General features: G+C 38.3%; 1 protein-coding gene across 1 annotated transcript in view; it reads left to right on the top strand.

The window, feature by feature from the left end:
• LOC139743291 (vesicle-fusing ATPase-like) overlaps positions 1–23,221 on the top strand; it is a 47,150-nt gene extending 23,929 nt beyond the window's left edge. The window contains exons 5-24 of the mRNA XM_071653785.1: positions 296–374; positions 1,649–1,794; positions 3,231–3,280; positions 4,430–4,521; positions 6,086–6,158; positions 7,052–7,121; positions 7,748–7,789; positions 8,537–8,694; positions 9,566–9,640; positions 10,082–10,172; positions 11,346–11,420; positions 11,885–12,072; positions 12,721–12,816; positions 13,736–13,892; positions 14,876–15,009; positions 15,650–15,716; positions 20,442–20,521; positions 21,345–21,479; positions 22,131–22,300; positions 23,209–23,221. Coding sequence (XP_071509886.1) covers positions 296–374; positions 1,649–1,794; positions 3,231–3,280; positions 4,430–4,521; positions 6,086–6,158; positions 7,052–7,121; positions 7,748–7,789; positions 8,537–8,694; positions 9,566–9,640; positions 10,082–10,172; positions 11,346–11,420; positions 11,885–12,072; positions 12,721–12,816; positions 13,736–13,892; positions 14,876–15,009; positions 15,650–15,716; positions 20,442–20,521; positions 21,345–21,479; positions 22,131–22,300; positions 23,209–23,221 — 1,991 coding nt within the window. The remainder of the gene's footprint in view (positions 1–295; positions 375–1,648; positions 1,795–3,230; positions 3,281–4,429; positions 4,522–6,085; positions 6,159–7,051; positions 7,122–7,747; positions 7,790–8,536; positions 8,695–9,565; positions 9,641–10,081; positions 10,173–11,345; positions 11,421–11,884; positions 12,073–12,720; positions 12,817–13,735; positions 13,893–14,875; positions 15,010–15,649; positions 15,717–20,441; positions 20,522–21,344; positions 21,480–22,130; positions 22,301–23,208) is intronic.
• The last annotated feature ends 360 nt before the right edge of the window (positions 23,222–23,581 follow it).

Raw genomic sequence — 23,581 nt, 5'->3', positions numbered from 1 at the left:
AATGCTCAAGGCATGGGTATGGTCATATTCTTATCTTATTTCTGTTTAGCAAAAGAGGCTGCTGAAAACTGCTTAATATCCAATAGTGGCGAGCTAATGGAGTAAAACGGAGTCAAAAGGGGCCTGAGCTTACGATCCTAGCCGAATCTTCGTCAAAGGCAAAATGTTTGTCATTTTGCCTCTGACAAAGATTCTGCTAGGATGGAAAGCTCAGGCCCCTTTTGACTCCATTTATTTCTGCTTAGTTTAATATAAATGTTTACTTTGTGTTTGTTTGTTTGTTTGTTTGTTTCAGTGAGCCAATACAGGTTTGATCCAAGCTGCCAGTTCCTAAGCACCATAACGCTGGAAGTTGATTTCCTACAGAAGAAGAAGTAAGGGAGATCACACCACAGTTAGACTGCAATATCATTACAGAGCAATTAAAGTCTACTTACATGTATGTAGCCTATCATTTCCTTTTAGCCGAAAAAAGTTTTCGATCAGCAGAATGTAAACCCTTTGTTCTCAGAAAAAGGAGACTGTAGGATAAAATCATAATGCTGAATGTAGTGAGGAGGGATGGATATAATGTAACCTTGGTTGTGTCACAACAGTTGAAAACAAATCAGAAGGGTAAACAGAAAATGATGCACAATGTGCTTATAACACAAATTTTAAAGGAATACAGTATGTATGTAATATGATTTTGGGTTGTGAAGTTTGTGCCATAAATGGCACAATCGCAAGATGTGGCAAATAAAGGTGTGTAATTTTGGTGCAGGATATAACCAGTTCTTTTTTTTTTCAGTGACAGAAGAATGAGCAGGACACCATTTAAGCTGGGGAAAATGACAGATTGAGTTTTCTTTGAACATATTTTAGATAGAAACTAAGATTTACACTGAAAAATGCCTTCCTTTGAAAGAAAATCGAAAACTCTAATCAGGCTGGGCTTTTTTGGCTATGCCAAAACTAGAGGGGGCAGATATCTTCTGTATCTATTTGTTTTTTTACTTTCGTTTTTTTCTTTGTTTTGTTATGAGAAATTTGTCACTGACCATTTTTCTACCATTATTAGCATAAAATTGATCAATCAAAGTGATTAATTGTAAAAATAATCAGGTTTTTATGAGTTTAATGACAGAGCAGTGTTTTCCATAGGAAATGTACACAAATTCACAAAATTGTGCCTGTTTTGGGGTGACATGCAGAAGGTTACAAAAATGGGCATGGCTCTGCAAAAGTATGCACGGATGTTGCAAATTTGGTCTCAAAAGCTGTGTGAGACTTGAACAAAGAAAGTCAAGAAGCATCATAACAAGGCCTTTAATCGTGTTACAAAATTATACTGCGAAACATTGAGGGATTCTGCCCTTGGCCCTTTTAGGGTTAAGTGTAGAGTTAGCTTGTCAGCTGTGTTTCAGAAATATTTAAGCAGTGTTCTTATTCATATGAGTCATACATGTGTTATGGATAGTTGTCCAGTTTTGAATTCAATCATTGGAAAAAAAAAGTGCTGAAGGCAACATTGTTCACAATATTTTAGTTCATGTAGCTGTGTACATCAAGCCAAGCCCACGGGTAGTGTAAAAAGTAGTTGATACTCCTCTCAAATGCTATCACTTCCAGTACCATGTGTTTCCCCTTGCTCCCTATCTCCGAACAGTGTCACCACAGAGGCGTTCGACTCCGACAAGATGGTGCTGGACTTTCTGGCTGCGTTTGACCGCATTGCTTTCACCGTGGAGCAGCAACTCGTGTGCAGCTTCTACAACAAGAAGCTCATGGGTCTCGTGGTCAAGGGGATAACTGGTGAGGAGTTTTAACCCCTAGTATGCTCTGAGTGCTGATGGACACAGAAAACTCCATAGCATTGTACACACTGTCCTAAGTCTCTGGCACAGGAAAGGTTAAAGGGATGGCGTAGTTTTGGTAGAGGTGGTGATTCAGGTCTTATCTTTTTTATGAGATAATGAGAAACCACTTATATGAAATATTGCAGAGCATATGATTCTAAGAGGAATTAAAAGTTAATGTGATGAAACTTGGTTTTGCAATAGCTGAGATATTTTAGTACAAAGCCAAACAAAGCAGTGCTAATCAAAGATGGGGCCCATCTTTGCTTTGTTTTGTTTTTTGGATATCTCATGGCTATCTCAACCATTTCAAAACTGATTTCCATCAAATAAACTTTTAATTCTTCTTAGAATTGTATGCTCTTTGATATTTCATATAAGTGGTTTCTCATTATCTTGCAAAAAAAAAAAAAAAGATTAAACCTGAATCACCATCTCAAGCAAAACTATATCATCCCTTTGTTAAATACTCATCACATTTTTTTGCATGCACCACCAGGGGGGGGGGGGGGGGGGGGGTGTTTCATAAAGCTGTTCGTAAAGTTACGAACAACTTACGAGCGACTGGTGATCAGTTCTGATGTGCTATACTTATCAGAATTTCCATAATTCAGCACAAGAATTGATCACCAGTCGCTCGTAAGTCGTTCGTAACTTTATGAACAGCTTTATGAAACACCCCCAGATTGTTTTGTAAAAGTGGCATAAGTGTATGATGCATTCATTTCTCCTCCCCCCACTTTCACTCTCTCTGTATCTTTCTCTCTCTCTGTGCTTGTTTTCACAAGTTGCAGAGTGCTATTGTTAGAATCTGTGTGATATCAAAGAAGTACATCACATGACCAAAGATAAATAAACAAATTAATACAAACTGTACCATTTGTTGCATGTCATACTTGTATATTTTATTGATTACATGAGGTCTTCTGTGCATGGTCTTGCATCATGGGGGGGGGGGGGGGGGGGGGAGAGGGGGACATGGGGAGTATTTGAGAACATCTTCAGGATCACTTTTTGCATGAATTTTTTTATAGCTCTGGCAAAGCTCTGACAAAGTGGGGGTCTTGTAGAAAGAACAAGAATAAAGAAAATCACCAGGATCAATCATAATATCAGATGATTGGACTTTACTCTCACAGTTACCAAGATTTGATTTAGAATGTGTTAATTTTGACCTGAAGCTGTGAAAGATATGTGCTGCTTAGTGATTTGGTTGATATGTACTTGCATGTAGATTTGCAATGTACAATTTTGTATTTCAACCCTGTAAAATGCAAAGTGCTAAATTATCTTGTAAGGGTTTGTTGCCACTTCACACTCAGTTTTGGGTCCACCACCGCCGCAGCTTACGAGGCCAGACTTTAATGTGTCTTTTTCTATGTTTTGTTTCAGTTGCCGATGCTGCTATTTTGAAGGGAGGGAAGGCGGCCAAGCCAGCTAAGGTAGAATCATGTAAATCTTATATGTAATTTAGACTTGAAATTAACCTCTCTGGGTTCCTGAAAGATACAGATATGCTGTGATGCCATTTTGCTGACCTCTGTTTTTAAAAACTTAAACTTCCTCTTGTACATAGGAATTTCAATATCTATTGTACATGTGGCCCATTTCATCATGATTACAATATTACTTACCCTCACAATTTTTTAGCCTCTAGCCCATTACAGAATGCCCTTGCAGGTTCTTACCACAAGATTAGTATGTTGACACACTATCTGCAGAAATTGATCTGATAGTAAATATTTACTACAAAATTAAGTTTTCCGTTGGTGCTGTTAACAAATTACCCTCTGCTGACATTGGTAGGAAGAAGAATCATAATGTTTAGAGCTTTGGGAGAAACCATTAATAACTGCATACAATGTATCATCCTCTGAAATTGATTTGGAAAAAATAAAGAGCAAACACTTCTTCACCCAAGGGACTGCAGAGTTATAGCATGTGGTCTTCTTAAAAATCTGAGACAGTGTAGGAAAATTTGATCTCAAATTTCATTCTCAATCTTGGCAGACAGGAGATTGAGTGTTGTTTTCTTGATGCAATTTCAGCAAATTTTAAAATGAAATAAGGCATGTATAAACACACTGAATCAAAAGAATGCTCTCATAGTCATATCTGGAAAAGGAAGGAACAGTGTGCAAAAGCACATTCATTTTGAGCATGTCTGGAAATGGAATGGAAATTTTCATGCATTATGTGCATGACATGAGATTCACGCAAGAATAAAAGCGCACAAATCATTTGCTCGTTATGTGTAGTATTATTTGATTTCTTTGATTCTGCAGAATTAGAAACACACCTTAATTTATTTTCCCTGGTTGTGTGAGAAAATTTTCACTGTAAGAGTACATTGTTATGTCAAGAATAAGGAGGAGCAAATGAAAACAGCGGAAAAAAAGAGAGAGGAAGAACAGGTAGATTGAGGAGATAGAGCACATGCATTTAAAACCAATGACATCAAATAGTAATACAGCCGTTGATGTAAGGAAATCTGCAATGCACAGTATGTCTTTCCCGACTTTGTAATCTTTGTCATTCTCTGTTACAGTTTTTTTTTTTTTTTTTTAATTCTTATTTAAATCCTTGCTCAGGATGTGAGGTGTGGTGTGCTGATGCAGAATACTCAGGTCATTTTTGAGAAGGCGGACGAATCTCCTCTCAACCTCATTGGCAAAGCAAAAGGGTGAGTCAGGCTGAAGGAGGTTTTCACAGTGAAACTGTATGGCAGGGCTGCATACTAACTTATTTTTTCTACTGGTCTGACCTGTCTCTCGGACTAGCACCCAGTTTTTCCGTTTTTTTTTTTTTTAAACTGGTACATTCCTGAGAAACTTACTGGTCCAACAGTAATTTTTACTGGTCAAGGACCATCATACCAGTGCCAGTGTGCACCTTTGTACATGGAGATAGTAAAATATATATCTGTCCTCTCCAGCAGAGTACTGTATATGTCATCTGGCAAGTCTAAATTTTTCATGAATCAGGACTTCTTGACAGTTGAGTCTCGCGAGTGTTTAAATTTGTGATCATGGAGTACTGTGTGTTCTTGCTCCTTGTTCATCTGTCACATTTATGTCTGGATCAGGGTTAATGTTTTCGCACGTTCTTAAATTGCGCAAAGCGCACAATGCGTGAAATTTGCAAAACTAGAAACCCTGCTAAATATATGGTGTATACAGTAAATTGTCAAACCACTTGTAAGTTGTGAGATAATTTAAACAAGTGGAAAACTAGCAAGTAGCAGTAATAGCATCAATGCTTGTGAGCACCTCTGCTTCTCATTAGATTTGTTTAGTCACAATGCAGACCAGCTGTGTATCCCTATTTCTGTGAGAGTCTTCCTGAAAATAATCAACTCTATTGTCATGCCCTAAAAACAAAATATGAGGTAAACAAAAAAGAAACCCTTCTATGGATTTGTGCATTATTATCATCTTTTGATGTAAATGTAAGAAATAAATAAATATCTTCCTGGTAGCTGTTTTGGAACCTGCCTGATTTTATTGTGTGACTGTTGGCTGCCCTGGTGGCAGAGTGCAATGACATTGGATTCATAAAGGCACTAATATGTTTCTTTCGGACAGAGTTCAAAGGTTACTTGCCAAACAGAATTGAGAACATAGAAAAAAATTAATAAAAAAGAAAAAAACAAATCTCAGAGACATAGTTAAGAGGAAATGTATTGAAGACACCAGTGTGTTGTATATGGGATTATGGTTTTTGTTACCCTAGAGTAACAAACAGAAATTGACCACTTTATTGAATTATTTTATCTTCATTGCTGTACACTGGGTTATTAGCAGGGTGCCTTTTTATGGCAGGGGCACTTTCATTCATCAATAAAATAGCCAATGAACATCATGTGTGCTTAGTCCCACTTTAGAACACAAGCAGGAGTTTCTTGCAAGTGTTGTGGGAAGTGACGCCTGATTGGGCCTTTTCATCAGTAAATGAAATGGCCCCTGCCACAAATACAGAGCTGCCAAGTTTCCCCGATTCTGCAGGAGTCTCCCTGAAAATGTCAAATCTGTTCATGTCTGAATCAGAGAATATTAAAATCTCCCTGATTTGGGAATTATTTTGCCCATTGAAATGCATTAACACACAGATATCTCCCTGATTGCTGTGTGGAATCTCCCTGATTTGGATGTGGGAATGTTGGCAGACCTACAAATAGGCTCCTTGTACAAAGCCTTCCAAAAAAAGGGTATTTTACTCTATTTCTCGTACCCCTTGTTTTCACTCAGTCATAGTGCAAGGCAATCCATCATCAACCCTGACTGGGATTTCAGGAGGATGGGCATCGGTGGCCTGGACAAGGTAAGAAATGACCATTGAATCAGGCTTGTGTACGTGTATCTACTTACTGACTTAAAGGGAACGTAAACCCAAAGAGCAATGTGGATTGAGTGAAAGCAGCAACATTAGTAGAACACATCAGTGAAAGTTTGAGGAAAATAGGGCAATCGATGCAAAAGTTATGAATTTTTAAAGTTTTGGTGTTGGAACCGCTGGATGAGGAGACTACTAGAGGTTATGACGTATGAGTGGAAAACAATAGTAAGAAAATATAAAGGAAATTGAACAAAAATTCACTTTTCTAGCCTTATGAAAGGGCACTTGACTAACCACTTTCAGAAAGCAGGGGGAATAATTGCTGCCCTTAACATTATGTCAGTATCAAGTTGATGGAATTTGTAATTTTCATGAAAACTGAGTTTTTGTGGAATTTTCTTTATATTTTCTTTATATTGTTGTCCACTCATACGTCATAACCTCTAGTAGTCTCCTCATCCAGTGGTTTCAACACCGAAATTTTAAAAATTCATAACTTTTGCATCGATTGTCCGATTTTCTTCAAACTTTCACTGATGTGTTCTACTAATGTTGCCGCTTTCACTCAATCCACATTGCTCTTTGGGTTTACGTTCCCTTTAAGGTCTTGGAACACCCAGCATGGTAACAGCAACGGTCTGGTTTTTTGCTGTGATGCGCCAAAAGGAACCTTGTCTGGTTCTGTTAAAAGACTCAATAGTTTGATACAAAATCACCCGCAATTTTATTCTTATGTTTTATTATTATCTTCTATTCTTATTCTTCTTAAACTATATTTTATTGTGATTAAATCTGCTTGTAATTGCATGTCAAACTTCACACTAAATGGTATTATGATATTAATTACCACATCCATTTACTTTTCTCAAATTATCCAGGAATTCTCAGATATTTTCAGGAGGGCCTTTGCTTCAAGAGTTTTCCCACCCGAGTTTGTAGAACAAATCGGTAAGTTGATAAACAGATCTCAGAAGTTTCCTTCCATGTTGACAAGCGAAAGTGGACTTTGATCTTTTGAATCAATACCTAGAAAGGTGTGCCTGCATTGATGCAATATTAAAAGACCTAAAAAATGTCATCTTGTCACATATTTTATATGTGAAGCAAACAATATTTTTCTTGTCTTCATATATCTGTTTGTCTTTGAGATGGATCCATTCTTTGAGAAGTCTTTTTAATAGACAGTTGTTCATTTTTAAAAATTTTATATCATAATCTATAAAATTATGTTTGAATATTGGCAGATATGTCTGTGACTTTTCCTTGTTTAATATTGTGTTGCTGTTCGTGTTTGATGTTCTCCATTTTTAATACAGAGCACTCCCGTTATAACGAACATGGTTATAACGAAATTCTGGTTACAACGAAGTAAAAATTCAGGCCGCAACATTATCCACTTTATGTACTTTTATTGTTTATCTGTTCGCTTACGACGAAATTTTGATATAACGAAAGGAAACTGCCGGTCCCAAGGACTTCGTTATAATGGGAGTCCACTGTAGTCTTTGCAAAAGCAAAGAGGTTTGAATTTTGTTTGTAATCTCTTTTTTTCTTTCTGGTCTGTCTCTTGACAGGTGCCCAGCACGTGAAAGGAATTCTGCTGTTCGGACCACCTGGTAAGATTTCAGAGCCAAGCCATGCTTGTTCTGGTGAAATGTTTAGCCATTGTAGAGCAATGTTATCTTTGATTGGCTGCTGTGAAACAGAGGCAAAGGTTTGGCGAATATTCAATGATCATAGTAATTACAATATTTAAGTATTGCCTATCTATACTCAATAAGTTGCAAGCAACTCTTGCTACAACAGCTGCTTTTGTTTTCAGTTGTTGTTTATTTTCCCCAGATTATTGTTGTTATACAAGAAAATCTTGTCTTTGTGAATGAAAGGGTGATATATAAGGATTAAACTGCCATTGAGCAAACTCTCAAGTGGGAATAGTTTTCTCTTAAAGGTCCTGTTTACCTTTGGGAGCAGTGATTTAAAAATGTTCAAGATATCACATTTGATGCATACATGTGTAGGTCTTTTGTATCACAAAACATCCTACCATATACAATTTCAGCAATAAAGCCTAAAATATAAGGAGATATCAGTATTTTTCTCAATAATCCATAACTGTAGACGGTTTAGTCTGAAAACATTATTAGTATAAATACTGTTCACATTATGTGTATTTAACAATGCTTAACATCGATTATACGGATTCAAATTTTTACAGTGGTTGTTTGTATCCCTAACTCACATTCTAGAACTATTTTAAAGCGCTAATGCTGGGTTTTTGTTTCATCTGCAAATGGTAAATTATGCCTTTAAATCTCTCTGCGGACCATCATGGCTTCCTATCATCTGTCGATCCTCGACAGGTACCGGCAAGACGCTGATGGCGAGAACCATCGGCAAGATGCTGAACTCCAGAGAGCCCCAGATTGTGAACGGGCCGGAGATCCTCAACAAGTTCGTCGGCGAGTCGGAGGCCAACATCCGGAAGCTGTTCGCCGCTGCAGAAGAAGAGCAGAAGAAGGTAAGGAGCCGTAATTTTCTCACAACTTGCTAACTAATCATCGAAGGTACCCTGTCACTGTGTAAGGTAGATGGGATATGAAGAGATGATAATTTTTCGGGGCGTGGCAAAAATGGGAATTTGTGAAGCTTTCTAGGCATGACAAAAATGAGGTTCTACCACTTCTTTTTTTTGGGGGGGGGGTGGAGGGGTTTATCATGCAACATTTCATCATATTCACTAGATACCCTCTAAAACTTATGATTTGTGATTAGTCACTTGTAAATAGTTTATTTGAGGGAGATCTGGGCCCCATTTCATAAGTAAAAGATGTTAGGATAGCAAGTCTTGCTAGAATGGCAACATCCCATAGCAAAAGCCAAGCAGGAAGCTGAATTCTTGTCAAACCCATGACAATTGCCATTCCAGCAAGATTTGCAATCATATCAACTTTTTATGAAGTGGAACCCTGGATTGCTGTAAGATACACAGTCTGTTTCTCATTAAAATAATTTCGCTATCAAGTTTTGCTGATCTGTTCAATATCAGATGATGCACAGCCTTGTTAGCATTAAAGCATGTCTTCCTATATCACAGTCACTTTTTTGTTAGCTACTGGAGGTTCAGTGCCTTGACTGGAGAAAGTCTGTGTCAATGAAGCATGGTATACTACAAAAATAAAGCCAGTTATAGTCATCTCAATACAGCGAGAACCACTTGTAGTACATTCATTGTTTTGGAAGGTAGTGAGGACCACTCACTATCACATCCAGCTGGGAATATTCTGTCATCATGGGATGATCTAAAGCTCTTTGAAGCACTCAACTCTGCTTGCTGCAAATCAGATATGTCAGTGTGTTTTACCTCTCCAATCTCTCTCTCTCCTGTTTAGCTTGGTCCAAACAGCGGTCTCCACATCATCATCTTTGATGAAATCGATGCCATCTGTAAACAGAGAGGATCCATGGTGAGTTTCAGTCCCTTACTGTCACCCTGCTGCCCCTAACCACCCGCCGACGCCCCACCGACAAAGTTAATCACTGAACTGCACAAAGCTATCCTTGCGTGTGTACATGCGTAGGTGGGTGGGTGCGGTGTGTAAACATTTTTGTTCCTTGTCTTTGCCTTCTTCATAACTTTACTTTATAACCCTACTTGGCAATTATTTAATCTTTATAAATACTCAAATACTTTGTCTAATTCCATGTAATATGATGTGAACTTTTATACTCTTCCCTCAGTCAGTGGAGGTTGGCATCTCAAGGAAAAAAAAGGCCAAAAAAACTTCCGTTTGTAATAGTTTTAAGGTCATTGATCCCACCCCTTCTGTTGCCATGGCAACTTAAGGGGTAGCACGATTTATAGTTATGTGTAGTTTGTGAATGGATAATTCTTTGTCTGGTTTCAGACCGGTGGTACAGGCGTGCACGACACCGTTGTCAACCAGCTCCTCTCCAAGATTGACGGTGTGGAGCAGCTCAACAATGTCCTTCTCATCGGTAAGTCAGTTGAGGGACGAGGACATTATCGACGGCGATGCTAGTGATGACTAATCGTCGGCTGAGAATGATGAGGGTGTTAAGTTGCCACTACAGCCTTAGTGTTCGAGGAACCTTTAATAACGCCCTTATCATTCTCACCCAACGAAATGATCCTGATTTATCGAATAGGACTGTGATAATGATGATGACAGTAATGTTAGTATTATATTGCTTGTTACCATGGTGATGAGGATGGCCAGGACTAATTATGATAAATGTTGTGATACAGTATACGTGTAACTGCTATGATATTGGATAGAACGATACTGTGGCTTATACAGAGATGACTGTGATTACACTGCTGAGATTAAAGCTGTCCATTCCAATGATGATGGTTGTGATTAAGCTGATTATATTACAGTTTCATCATGGCAATGGAAATCATGACAGCAGTAATTATGATGATGATGATGATGATGACAATCTCGATATCACCAATAATGATGAGAATGACGACTTGGGGAATGATAAAGACTACTGGTATAATATGACGTTAGTTTAAGTGATAATGGTGAGAGTGGGTTTGTTGTCCGTACTGATGATGGTGTCGATCATCTCTGTGACGATTTTGCAGATGAAGATGATTCTTTGCAGCAGTTCACAAATTTTATCAAAAGAGACATGTTATTTCTACCTTCAACATACACTCTATTGTGTAACTAGAAGCTAGCGCGAAAATAAAAGCACGAGAATATTTTTGCTTGCCATACCCTCCAGTAGATAGTGCCTTGATTCCGCGGAATTAAAAAGAAGAATTCCCCTTACCCGGCCGAGCGCGAAAAATTACTCACACGAAAATATCCACTTTTACAGTATATATTTTTAACATGATATAGTCATGTATATATGCATCTCAATTGTTGCTTTGCTCTGAAACCAAATATGACATGCTGGCCATACAGTGGTATTGGCATGGATCTGTAACAGTTGGCCCTATGTAATGCATGCTAGTTGTACAAGTTGTACATGGTCGATATGACCTCGCACAAACTCTTCTAGTCAATGTGATCAATATTATACTTGATCAGTAGATACAAGTGTATATTTTCACTGTAAGAATGCAGACTGTGACGTTAACTAACCACTGACCTCTGACCCTTGACCTTTCCCTCTTCCCTTTTTCCCCGCCAGGTATGACCAACCGAAAGGATCTCATCGATGATGCTCTCCTACGACCCGGCAGACTGGAGGTCCAGATGGAAATTGGTAATTCCTTCATCATCTGTGCAACAAAATTTCTACATGTGGGAAGATGACAGTTATGGTGAAAGTAAAAGTCAAGAGCCTCGTGATCACATGTCATGCTATAATAGAATACATTTCCAATCCGTATGCTGTGATTTCTCTAAAGAGCCCCCAATTTTATCAATCCCAATTGTAGCATTTACTTGCCTTGGTATCTTGGTATTTACTTGCTTTCACAAATTAGTCATATCAGGATATTTTCTGAGTCAAGGTTGATCTGAATTGTGCATGTTATTAATTGTTACTTGAAATATTTAGGCTTACTGACCTGTGCTGCTAACAAAGGCAATGACAGTCTCCCATTTACTTTGATATATAAGTTGCCCATGTTGAAGAATTATTCTGTGTTGTAAGTGAAATAACATTATCAGCTAGGCAAGGATGGATGGGTCAGTGTTGTTCTGCCGCCTTGACTTGCATCACAGGTCTGCCGAACGAAGAGGGTCGCCTGCAGATCCTGGAAATCTACCTGGCCAAGATGCGGGAGAACAAGAAGCTCAACGCTGACGTCAACGTCAACGAGCTGGCAGCGCTGACCAAGAACTACAGCGGGGCGGAGATCGCGGGGTTGGTGCGGGCCGCCCAGTCCATGGCTATGAACAGCCTCATTACGGTGAGCATACTGTAACAAGACAATCGTGACATGGTTGTTTCATCTTCAAACTGTAACAAAGAGTCCCCTTGAGTGGTGTCTCAAGTCTCCATACCACCCATCCCCCCCCCTTTCCCCTGGTAACTGCCCAATCCAAACATATTCACACAAAATTTGATATGTTGGTGGCAGTGTTTTAAGTCAAAACGTATAATTATGTTAGTGAAGTGCCAGGTCTTGTGTGGTAGGAAGTAAAATGGTTTACACTGCTCTGTGTGGGAGACGCATTAAGGGCTCCCATGCTTTTATTTTATTTTATTTTTTTTTTGTGGTTTTACCGAAGAATTTATGCCCTTAGAGTTACATAACTTCCCAGGTTTTAATCAAGCAAAGAATAAATCAGTACTAGTAGTCTTAAACATGATTTCCCCATGATGCATTGCAAGCTAGCAGCAATCCATCAAAATGAATATCTGAGTCTAGTGATTAAACTTGCTTACAGTATTGGAATGATGCCCTTGTTATTCATGTTAATACTCAACAACAGGTTTTTTTTCTCTATTTACGTATTTTTGGAGCTCAAGAGTTTTAGGAGGTTTGTCATGTAATATATAATGTTCTTAAAGTTGTTGTGTTAACATACTAAGTGTGAATGGTTGTTGGATCCAGGCAGCAACCAAGGTTGAGGTGGACTACGACAAGGCAGAAAAGATGCAAGTTAGCCGTGAACACTTCATGTGTGCCATGGCCACCGACATCAAACCAGTGAGTTCTTTTTATTGTCCAGTTCCTTTAATTAAGTGCATTCAACACTTTCTATTGCTGCATGCCTGTGTTGTGCATTTGTACTATTCATATATCTTCTATGCTCTCTCATTAACTCTCCCCTTTCTCTCTCTCTCTCTCTCTCTCTCTCTCTCTCTCTTTCTTTCTCTCTCTCTGTCTCGCTCTCTATCTCTGTGACTTTCCAAATATAAGATAAACATGTCTGAATTGTTACTGGAATCTGAAATCCTGCAACTTCAAATGTCCTGGTAGAATTTGAACCAGTTTTTGAAATATTTTATGCACATGCTATGCATTCTTTGTTCTGAAAAGTTGCCCTCAATAACCACCATACTTGCTTGAGCCTTGCCCCACCTAGCAACAATCAAGTGAATTCCTGCCTGAGGAACATGATTGGAGAGAGAAGGTGAATGAGATGGTTTGTTACTGGCCTGTAGGAAAGGAAACATCCCTGAATTGTTATGTATTACAGAAACAGTCTATTTTACTCATGAGATAGTTGAGATTTTAAACAAAAATCTGTTTTGGTTTGTTTTGTTTTTTTGTCATTTGAATCACACTTGTTTTACAAGTTTCTTACCTTCATTGTCTGTGACTTAAAGGCCAGAATTCACGAAGGTGGTACAATTGAAATCATGGTTTTAACCATGGTTTATGCAAATTTCTTCTTTCGTAAATGCGATTGACAGATTGAGTACGCCAACAGACGTCCAGTAACAAACTCGTATTGATACGCGCATGTCAAAGGTTCACCTATTTCATGCTTATTTTAGACCATGGTCTAAATCTGTACCATGGTCTATGTTTAAACCACCTTCGTGAATTCAGGCCAAAGAGGTGGCATGGAGTTGCATCACATTATTGTGTATTTAAAGGATATCTTGTCTAACCCATGCAGTCCTTTGGTGTGAGCAGTGAGAACTTTGACAAGTACATTCTGAACGACATCATCAACTGGGGAGAGCCAGTCCAGAGAGTGCTGGATGACGGAGCCCTGGTGGTCAGACAGACTAAGGCCAGTGACCGGGTACCTCTGGCCAGCATGCTTATGGCAGGTAGGACCAAGCACAATTCCTTAACTCTTCAGATTGATGGTTTTCCACAACCAGAAAGGCATGAGCATTATGGCATGGTGGATTCTTTAAACTTGATTCTTATACTTCATTCCTAAACTTGATTCTTAAAACAGGATATAAGTGTAAAACTTTTCCAGTAGAGTACATGCATCTGTGAACAAGATAGTCTACCTGCAAATTCCCTACCCAACTCGGGCATAAAAATGGGTATCTGGTTATGCTGGGGTGATGATAATGACAGGGCCCTCTATCAAGGCCACTACCAGGTAATACCAAAGAGGTTTCATAATACGCATATGTTCAGTTCTCATTGATTGTAATTTATCCTGTCCACCATAGCGATAATAGTAAAGCATCGGCTGCACACATATTCATTCATCGTGTGCGCGATTAGCACACTGGGCACATGCAATGGCCAGCGATTTATTGCTCTATGTTGCATTACTCACATCGAGCGATATATTGTTACAGACTATCAACCCGGCAAATAATTGCATGAATTATCTTTTTGTGGAGTCAGTAGGAATGTGGAGATGAAAATATCTGTGATATATACCTAGGGGTAAGATATGTATCTGTCTAGCAGAAATAAGGTCCTTTCCCATAGATATCATGCTTTACAGTACCCTTTGATAATGGTGAGAATTAATACAGCAAGGGCAGTGCTAACCTTAACCCTTTGAGGACGAGTCCAGAGTATACTCGGGCAGGTGTCTATGGGAAATACATGTTGCAAAATTTAACCGCCCTCAATGGGCTAAGAGGCTACCATAGGTGGAGTGTCACATGTGTAGAACGATATAAAGATAATTCAACATATTTTCACTTTTCTCGCATAATAAAAGAACACTTGATTTGCTTCTTTCAGAAGGAGGGGGATTAATATTACCCTTAACATACGCCAGTGACAAGTTGAGGAAATGTACACTTTTAATGAAATTTTTCTGAACCCACACCCACAGGCCGTCCAGGCAGTGGAAAGACTGCACTAGCAGCAAGGCTAGCCTTGGAATCAGGCTTTCCCTTCATTAAAATCTGCTCACCGGAGGACATGGTTGGATTTTCTGAGTCGGCAAAATGCCAGGCAATCAAGAAGGTAAGTGTGCTATCATTGACAAGGAACTTTTCAGTCACACTATACCCTACATGCTTAAGAAGGGAGTGTGGGGCGGTGTAAAGAGAAAAGAGTTGCTACAAAGCTGTTCATCTTTAGTGAATGGTGGGCTTTATGTGACAAATTTCTCATGAGGTTTAGCAGTGAAGTTATTTTGATGATATCACAGCTATAAAAAAGTCAAACCTTGTGTTATTGTTCAGCCTTCTAGTCCAATTCCATCATGATTGTTTCTGACTGTTAGATAAGCGTGCATCAGTTTTATTCTAGTGATGTGTCTCACACGTATCAATTATTGAGCATGTCATCACTTCATGTGTACATTTCATCATCGAACTCGTGCTAAATGATCAGTAACTTCCATGAAATTCCACAATGTTAATCATGTTGTGACATCAAATACAATCCAGTATTCAGAACCAGAAGGATATTGTCTTTGGAATTGTAGAAGAATCGTAAACCTCCCTTTTCCATATCTGACCCATATTGACCCATACACAAGTGCATAATTGTGATCTGTCACTGAGTTTTAAGTTTTCAGCCATTATTCAGTTTCCTGCATTGCCATGTCGTAGATGTCTAGTTTTCTTCACATAACTTTGTCACATGTTCTGCCTTGTAGATCTTTGAGGATGCATACAAATCTCAGGTCAGCTGTGTGGTGGTCGATGACATCGAACGACTTCTGGGTAAGTACTTTGAGAATTGACGGACAATGTGTTAACTCTGCTAGAGGTAATCTCCCTTTCTAATCACATCTGTCTACTGCCATTCTTAGGTGGTATGTCGTGTTTCCATTATGTGAAGTGTTCTGGCATTTTTGCACCAAAGTTATTTGTTCCTCGAGATTGATGTTTGTTTGCTTGTGATATCAAAAGCCTCCCTGGTATGCCTTAAAGGGTGTGTACAGTTCTGGTCGAGGTGAAGATTTAGCTTTTAAAGTTTTGTGAGATATTCAGAAACCGCTCTATGAGATGTCAAAGAGCATGCAATTCTAAGGGGTATCAAAAGTTTATTCAATGAAAATCGGTTTTGAAATGGCTGAGATATTCCAAAACAAGGTGAAACAAAGAGACACTAATAAAGTTGGGGCATGTCGCCTTTTATTATTAGCACTTTTTTTGATATCTCAGCCATTTGAAAACCAATTTTCATCAAATTAACGTTGAATCCTTCTTAAAATTACATGCTCTTTCATATTTTATAAGAGGCTTTTCATCACCTCACTTAGGAATGTTTAAAACATGAATCCCCAGCTCAACCAGTACTGTACAGTCCCTTTAAGAAGAAACCATTTAGTTTTTGCAAGTTGAATTCACCTGAAAGAAAGAAGGAGACATGTGAAAGGACTTTGATAAAAAGAAAATAACACATCCTTGAAAGCATGACCACAAAACTATAAGTATTGTTTTATGTCTTTAAAAAATGCATATATCTATTTGAGTTATTAGACAATAAAGCTACTTTTCTACTTATACATGTAGGTCATCCAATTTATGTGTTATTACATATGTATGGTTGTCATATGTATCCAGGGCTCGTACGCGTCATGGAATTTCTGGAAAGTCAGGGAATTTAAAGATACTTTTTCCAGAAGCAAAAAGTCAGGGAAAGTCAGGGAATCCATCTATTTCTTCTGGAAAGTCAGGGAAAATCATTTTTCAAGATATTTGTTAAAATGGTATTTGATTTCTCTTATCAACAAAGGAAAAATAGTTTGTCAAATTTGTGGTTTCTCGTATGAAGACCGTTTTCGTAATAGACTCCACGCAGATATTGTGTCTATTGCGTCCTTCATGTGCATGTGCACGTGTACTTGTGTGTATGACTATCGACTTGCAGTGGTGTAGGTGCCGTGGTGCCTTTGTGTACACGTACATGTATGTGTGACATGAGCGCTGCTAGTGATGTGATTGGCATTAATTGCGTGCGTGATCGAAGCGTCAGTCATCTAATGACAGGAATGAATGATTACTTTTGGATCGAGATAGTGCTTTGATTTTTGATATAAAATTTGAATTAAAGCATTTTACCGCAGAATATTGACAACACAATCATTTCAGTGTAAATAATTTTGCATCATATGCCACTCATGTGTTCTTAAGAACCTCTCAAAAAATCGTGTCTGCTTAGCTTACTCGACGGACGATATGGCAACCTCGCGGTTGCTTATTTCCTAAGGCGCAATTATCGCAGGTCCACATTTAGGCTGCGCATTATTTTCGTGATTCTTTCTATACCTATCTCTTCCTCTTGTGTTGAACCATTTTGAAAGATTTTTTTTTTTTTCGTTTGTGAAATACAGTGTAAAGTGATATCAGATTGTATAAAATGCGTTTGTTAAGTTTTTCTAAACACCAGCGCAAATAGAGTAACATATACATGCGTTCTTTACCGTTAACTTGCGAGGTATTTTTACGCTGTTGGTGCCCAGCGGGAATGCGATGATTTCATGAATCATTTTAGCTGTAATCTTATACAATGTATGATCGTTGCGTCCGAAGGGATTAAAAATGCGTTCTTTATTTTCTTCCGAAAATCTCTTCGTGTTTTGTACGTCCGTTCTTGAAAAATATGCGACAGGATTGAATTTGGAAGGTTAAGATCCTTTTTTGATACGCAAATCTACCTGGTAGACCATTCTGAAAGAAAGAAAAATCTTCATTGTGAAATGCAGTGTTCAAATTGTGATTATGAACAAACCCAGATCTATTCAAACTAATAAAAGCGTTTGTTTCTTTTTCTGATTTAAGTTAACATGTGTTATTTAACTATTTTTACGCTACTGTCACCTGGCGAGATCGCGATGATTTCAGAGTAACATACATGCGTTGTTTACCGTTAACTTGCGAGGTATTTTACGCTGTTGGTGCCCAGCGGGAATTCGATGATTTCATGAATCATTTCGGCTGTAATTTTATACAATGTATGATCGTTGCGGCCGAAGGGATTAAAAATGCGTTCTTTATTTTATTCCGAAAATCTCTTCGCCTTTTGTACATCCGTTCTTGAACTGTTAGATGCGTTTGTTTCTTTTTCTGAAAACCGATTAAGTATAATACTTAGTAGGTTAACATGCGTTATTCAACTATTTTTACGCTACTGTTACCCGGCGAGATCGCGATGATTTCATAAATTATTTCGGCTTTAATCATACACACTCATATTGAAATTATCATTCTTTGTTAAATGATGATGGACAAATCCAGATCTATTCAAACTAATAAATGCGTTTGTTTCTTTTTTCTGATTTAGGTTATTATGTGTTATTCAGTTGTTCAACTATTTTTACGCTACTGTCACCTGACGAGATTGCGATGATTTCAGAGTAACATATATGCGTTGTTTACCGTTAACTTGCGAGGTATTTTACGCTGTTGGTGCCCAGCGGGAATTCGATGATTTCATGAATCATTTCGGCTGTAATCTTATACAATGTATGATCGTTGCGTCCGAAGGGATTAAAAATGCGTTCTTTATTTTTACCGAAAATCTCTTGCGTTTTGTGCATCCGTTCTTGAAAAATATAAGACAGGATTGACTTTGGAAGGTTAAGATCCTTTTTACGCAAATCTATCTGGTAGACCATTCTGAAAGAAAGAAAAATCTTCATTGTGAAATGCAGTGTTCAAATTGTGATTATGAACAAACCCAGATCTATTCAAACTAATAAAAGCGTTTGTTTCTTTTTCTGATTTAAGTTAACGTGTGTTATTTAACTATTTTTACGCTACTGTCACCTGGCGAGATCGCGATGATTTCAGAGTAACATACATGCGTTGTTTACCGTTAACTTGCGAGGTATTTTACGCTGTTGGTGCCCAGCGGGAATTCGATGATTTCATGAATCATTTCGGCTGTAATTTTATACAGTGTATGATCGTTGCGCCCGAGGGGATTAAAAATGCGTTCTTTATTTTCTTCCGAAAATCTCTTCGCCTTTTGTACATCCGTTCATGAACTGTTAGATGCGTTTTTTCTTTTTCTAAACACCGATTAAGTATAATAGGTTAACATGCTTTATTCAGCTATTTTTACGCTACTGTCACCCAGCGAGATCGCAATGATATTTTCATAAATTATTTCGGCTTTAATCATACACACTCATATTTGAATTATCATTTGTTAAGTGATAATGGACAAATCCAGATCTATTCAAATGCGTTTGTTTCTTTTTCTGATTCAGGTTAACATGTGTTATTCAACTATTTTTATGCTACTATCTCCTGGCGAGATCGCGATGATTTCAGAGTAACATACATGCGTTGTTTACCGTTAACTTGCGAGGCATTTTACACTGTTGGTGCCCAGCGGGAATTCGATGATTTCATAAATCATTTCGGCTGTAATTTTATACAATGTATGATCGTTGCACCCGAAGGGATTAAAAATGCATTCTTTATTTTCTTCCGAAAATCTCTTCTCGTTTTGTACGTCCGTTTTTGAATTGTTAGATGCGTTTGTTTCTTTTTCTGAACACCGATTAAGTATAATAGGTTAACATGTGCTATTCAACTATTTACGCTTGTCACCCGGCGAGATTGCTATGGTTTCATTAATTATTTCGGCTTTAATCATCCACACTCATATTTGCTAACCAGCAAAAGAACTGGAAGGCGGAACTAAAAATGGAAAGGATATAATGATGAGTTGCACATGCATTCCAATTGTCCATTTTTGGTCACAAGTGTCGCTACATGAAATGTTTTTGAATGCGTTATCTTTTTTTTTTTCGTTACGGTATGGTCTGACCTAATATCACGCACGCGTATACATTGTATCTCGCGAAAAAGAAAATCGAATGATTATGATCAATAATTTAGTAGGACCATCGGAAGGCATTCCTATGTTTTATCGCGTTTAGAAGAAAACATGGAAGAAAACAGTTCCGTCCAAAGAGGGCAACATACACAATTTTGCATAATTCTTGTTAGCAGGTTATCAAAATTTGCTCAACATTTTACTGCTGGGTTTCTAAAATTGTTTTCTACTCACCTAATCCACATTGTTGTTTGGGGAACATTCCCCTTTAAGGAGCTGCTTTCAGAACAAAGCATAAGTGTGTATCATGAATCGAGTATTTGCTTCCTAGTATTATGATGATGTATTTTTACACACTTTAGAGTAAGATGTGTACATCGTGTAAAATGGTCATGGAAATTTACATTTTCTGCTCTGGAAAGTCATGGAAAGTCAGGGAATTTTGAAAATGTGAAAGTGTATGAACCCTGGTATCTCAAAACAGTGCTCTGTGAATGTTTTGTCTCCTACTTATAGTCTTTTGGGAGAGAGGGAGTGGACAGTGGCTTGCTTTAGAACAACAGAAAATGCTACTCTTTTGTATACATTGCAGTTTATCCAAAGCAGACATGGCTTAACTCTCGTTTATTTTTTTTTTTTCGGTCCTTTCTTAGACTATGTTCCTATTGGCCCTCGCTTTTCAAATCTTGTTCTACAAGCACTGCTTGTCCTGCTCAAGAAAGCACCTCCCAAGGTAAGAATCACTCTTCTTCAATTCATCTTTTTGCTGTGTGGTCCAACGTGGGCAATCTTAGAAGAATGGTGCAAGACACCATGTACAATGTACCTGCACACATGCATGGCATCAGCTGTGAAATTTTCCATAGTAATCCTTATACTTCATCTTTGCATTGTTTTCTTATGGATTTTATACCTATATTCAGAGGATATAAACAGAATTTACATAGCAGAATACACACAAAGTGCAAAATAATTAGATGAACACAAACTTGCTATGATATGTCATACTTGAATGAATCAATTAGCCCTAGACCAACGCTTGGCATGGTTGGTTTGCAGTCACCTCATGTATCATACTAAAAGATTATGTTTTAGAAATTCTCATAGAAGATTTTCTGGAGGAGTTCAAGAACTATCAGAATATTAGAATGAGCATTGTCAAGTAAAAGGGTACTGTATACACCATGTATTTAGCGAGTCTAATTCTTTTGCAAATTGGAACTTCCTGACAATTTCATGAGTGGTTAGATTCTCAATCATGGATTACAGTAAGTGAACAGAGACATGTATGCATGCCCATCACATTATGTCAGGTTAGAAGTTATATTTTTGTGTGTTGTTAGATTTGCGAATAGCACCCATCTCACGAATTTCCCAAAATTAAAAACCTTACAAAATATATGGTATATACAGTTATTTCCATCACTAGAAAGTAGTACCAACATCTTTCATTCCAATCTTACTGCTGTGTCTACTGATAGTTTATCATATTTTTCTTCTTGATGACTCTTCATGCTTCCAATTTTGGGTCCATCTATGCATATGCCACCCTCTAGGGTCGAAAGTTGCTGATAATCGGCACCACGAGTACCCACGACGTGCTGCAGGAAATGAAGATGACGGACATCTTCAACACACACATCAGGGTGTCCAGTCTCTCAACGTCCGAACACCTCTGCAAAGTACTTGAGGTAGGTAGGGGCTCCCATGTGATGAGACCCTTTCCATCTGTTGTTAAACATCATGAGGATTAGAACCAGCACTTGCTGTTGAGTGAAGCTCGATCGTCTAGTGGATAAGATGCCTGTCCAGTGATCATGAGGCCGTAGGCAGGAAACCTGCTTGAGTATGCATGCCCATGATTTCTTTTGTCATGGCTGCTCCTAAAACACTGATCAATGCAGTGCTTATTTTATGTCGATGTAGGGCAATTTCTCAATCAGTTGCAAGTTTTGTAAAGTAGGAAATGACATGAGGTGTAACAAAACTCATATCGGGTGCTCTCCAGGATCGTCAATACCGCTAGAATATACTGGTGCTGTTAGTATAATTGTTTATTATCTTTTCATGGGTGTGCGTTGTTGCTTTTGTCAGAACAAGACCAGAAAAGGCATCAATCTCCCTGAGGATTCCAATATTGATGATACTACTTTGAAAACACATGCCCTCTTCGCTCCTCATCCCCTGCCCCCCTCCATCCTTTTAAAAGATGGAAACAAAAAGAGATGACAAGTTCAGCAGTATTTACAAATATCTTGAATGTAATTTACCCATTGGAGATTGGAGAAGTAGTGGAGCTCATCAGTTCATTTTGCATATGTTTTGAATTCAAACCTCTATAGGAGCTGCAAGTCTTCACCCCGGAGGAGCGGCAGAGAATTCGGACCAAGACGGAGGGGAAGTCCCTGATGATTGGCATTAAGAAACTTCTGGTCCTGCTGGAGATCGTCCGGCAGACGGAGGAGACCTACAGAATACCCAAATTCCTCAGCCTCATGGAGGAAGAAGGAGGGTGTGTAAATTAATTCAGACATCGTCATATTCTTCCTCCTCCTCCTTTGTCATGGATTGTTTCTTCAACATCATCATCATCCTCCTCTTTTCATCATCTTGTTATTGTTACCATAATTATCAATCTCCTCATCCTTCTCTTTCTCTTCCCTGTCGTTATGAGGCAATTACATCATCCCTCTTTACATAATTATTATAGTTGACATTTGTGACAAACATGTCATTTCAATTTTTTGCCAGTCGTATGAAACTGTCGTCACACATTGTCGAGATGTACTATAGACCTATTTAGAGAACCATGCTTTATGGCAGAGGCATACCAGTAGCCATAGCGACATTTCTAGTATTTTTTTTTAGAATAGTGTGATTAGGATACTGTCTGAGAGGCTCTTTTCATTAAAAAAAAAAAAAAAAACACTTTACACACGCTTTACTTTCAACTCTCATAACCTTTGAAAGGATGATGCTACTGCTCTGAAAGTTAGTATTAGTCATTAATAGACTGTGCTAATAGAGTGCTAAATTCCAGCACAATCTGATAATCCCTTCATTGAGGTTGTTACATTGTCTTAAGTCCTGTCTTTTGTCCCATTCGTTTCACAGAGGACAGCATGTTATGGTCAAGTACTCAAACAGACTTTGAAGCCTCTTTTCTCTGTAAACACTTTTCCAGAGTGTGTACCTTCATTCCATTATTTATATAAGTTAGGAAAGCCCATTTGTATTGAGTTATACATCATTTTAAAGCTTAGAGTCTGCTCAAATTCAGAATCTGTGCTTTCGTAAAGATTCATACCTGGCGACTTTTTGTCGGTTTTGTGATGCAGGGTCACATGTTTTCTTGTGTTCCTATCAATATGATTTTGCCAAAGGACTCATTTTCTCGCATTCTCTCATTTCTTTCTGCAGACTTGAGCTGTGAGGGGAGACATGGGGAATTAAACTTGGTAGTCACACACATTCCTTGCCCGGCGTCTATCTACTGTTCTCCTCCCATCGTGTGAATCTCTGAGCTGCGCTCCGAAAAGAGACAGGACACAAGCATTGGAAAAGAGATGCACGCATGCAACTTTACCGTTGATCTGATGTCAAATGCAATATGTATTTAGTCCCATGCATAATTCGTCATATTTGGTATTATGTGAAAGATCAGTCTTTTTGGGGGCATCCCCCCCCCCCAAATGGAACATTTTCTCAACCAATGTTTCCATGGAAAGTTTGCTGTCCCCCCAGAGGAAAAAGTGACCCTCCCTAGAGATTGCTTTATCTTCAAGCTGCGGGA

Source organism: Diadema antillarum, unplaced genomic scaffold (genome assembly GCF_040938485.1).
Source record: "Diadema antillarum isolate AM-2024a unplaced genomic scaffold, OU_Dant_1.0 seq00001066_RagTag, whole genome shotgun sequence".
NCBI classification, from domain to species: Eukaryota; Metazoa; Echinodermata; class Echinoidea; order Diadematoida; family Diadematidae; genus Diadema; species Diadema antillarum.
The sequence above is the reverse complement of the archived record's forward strand: the minus strand, read 5'-3'. Positions and strand labels throughout refer to the sequence as shown.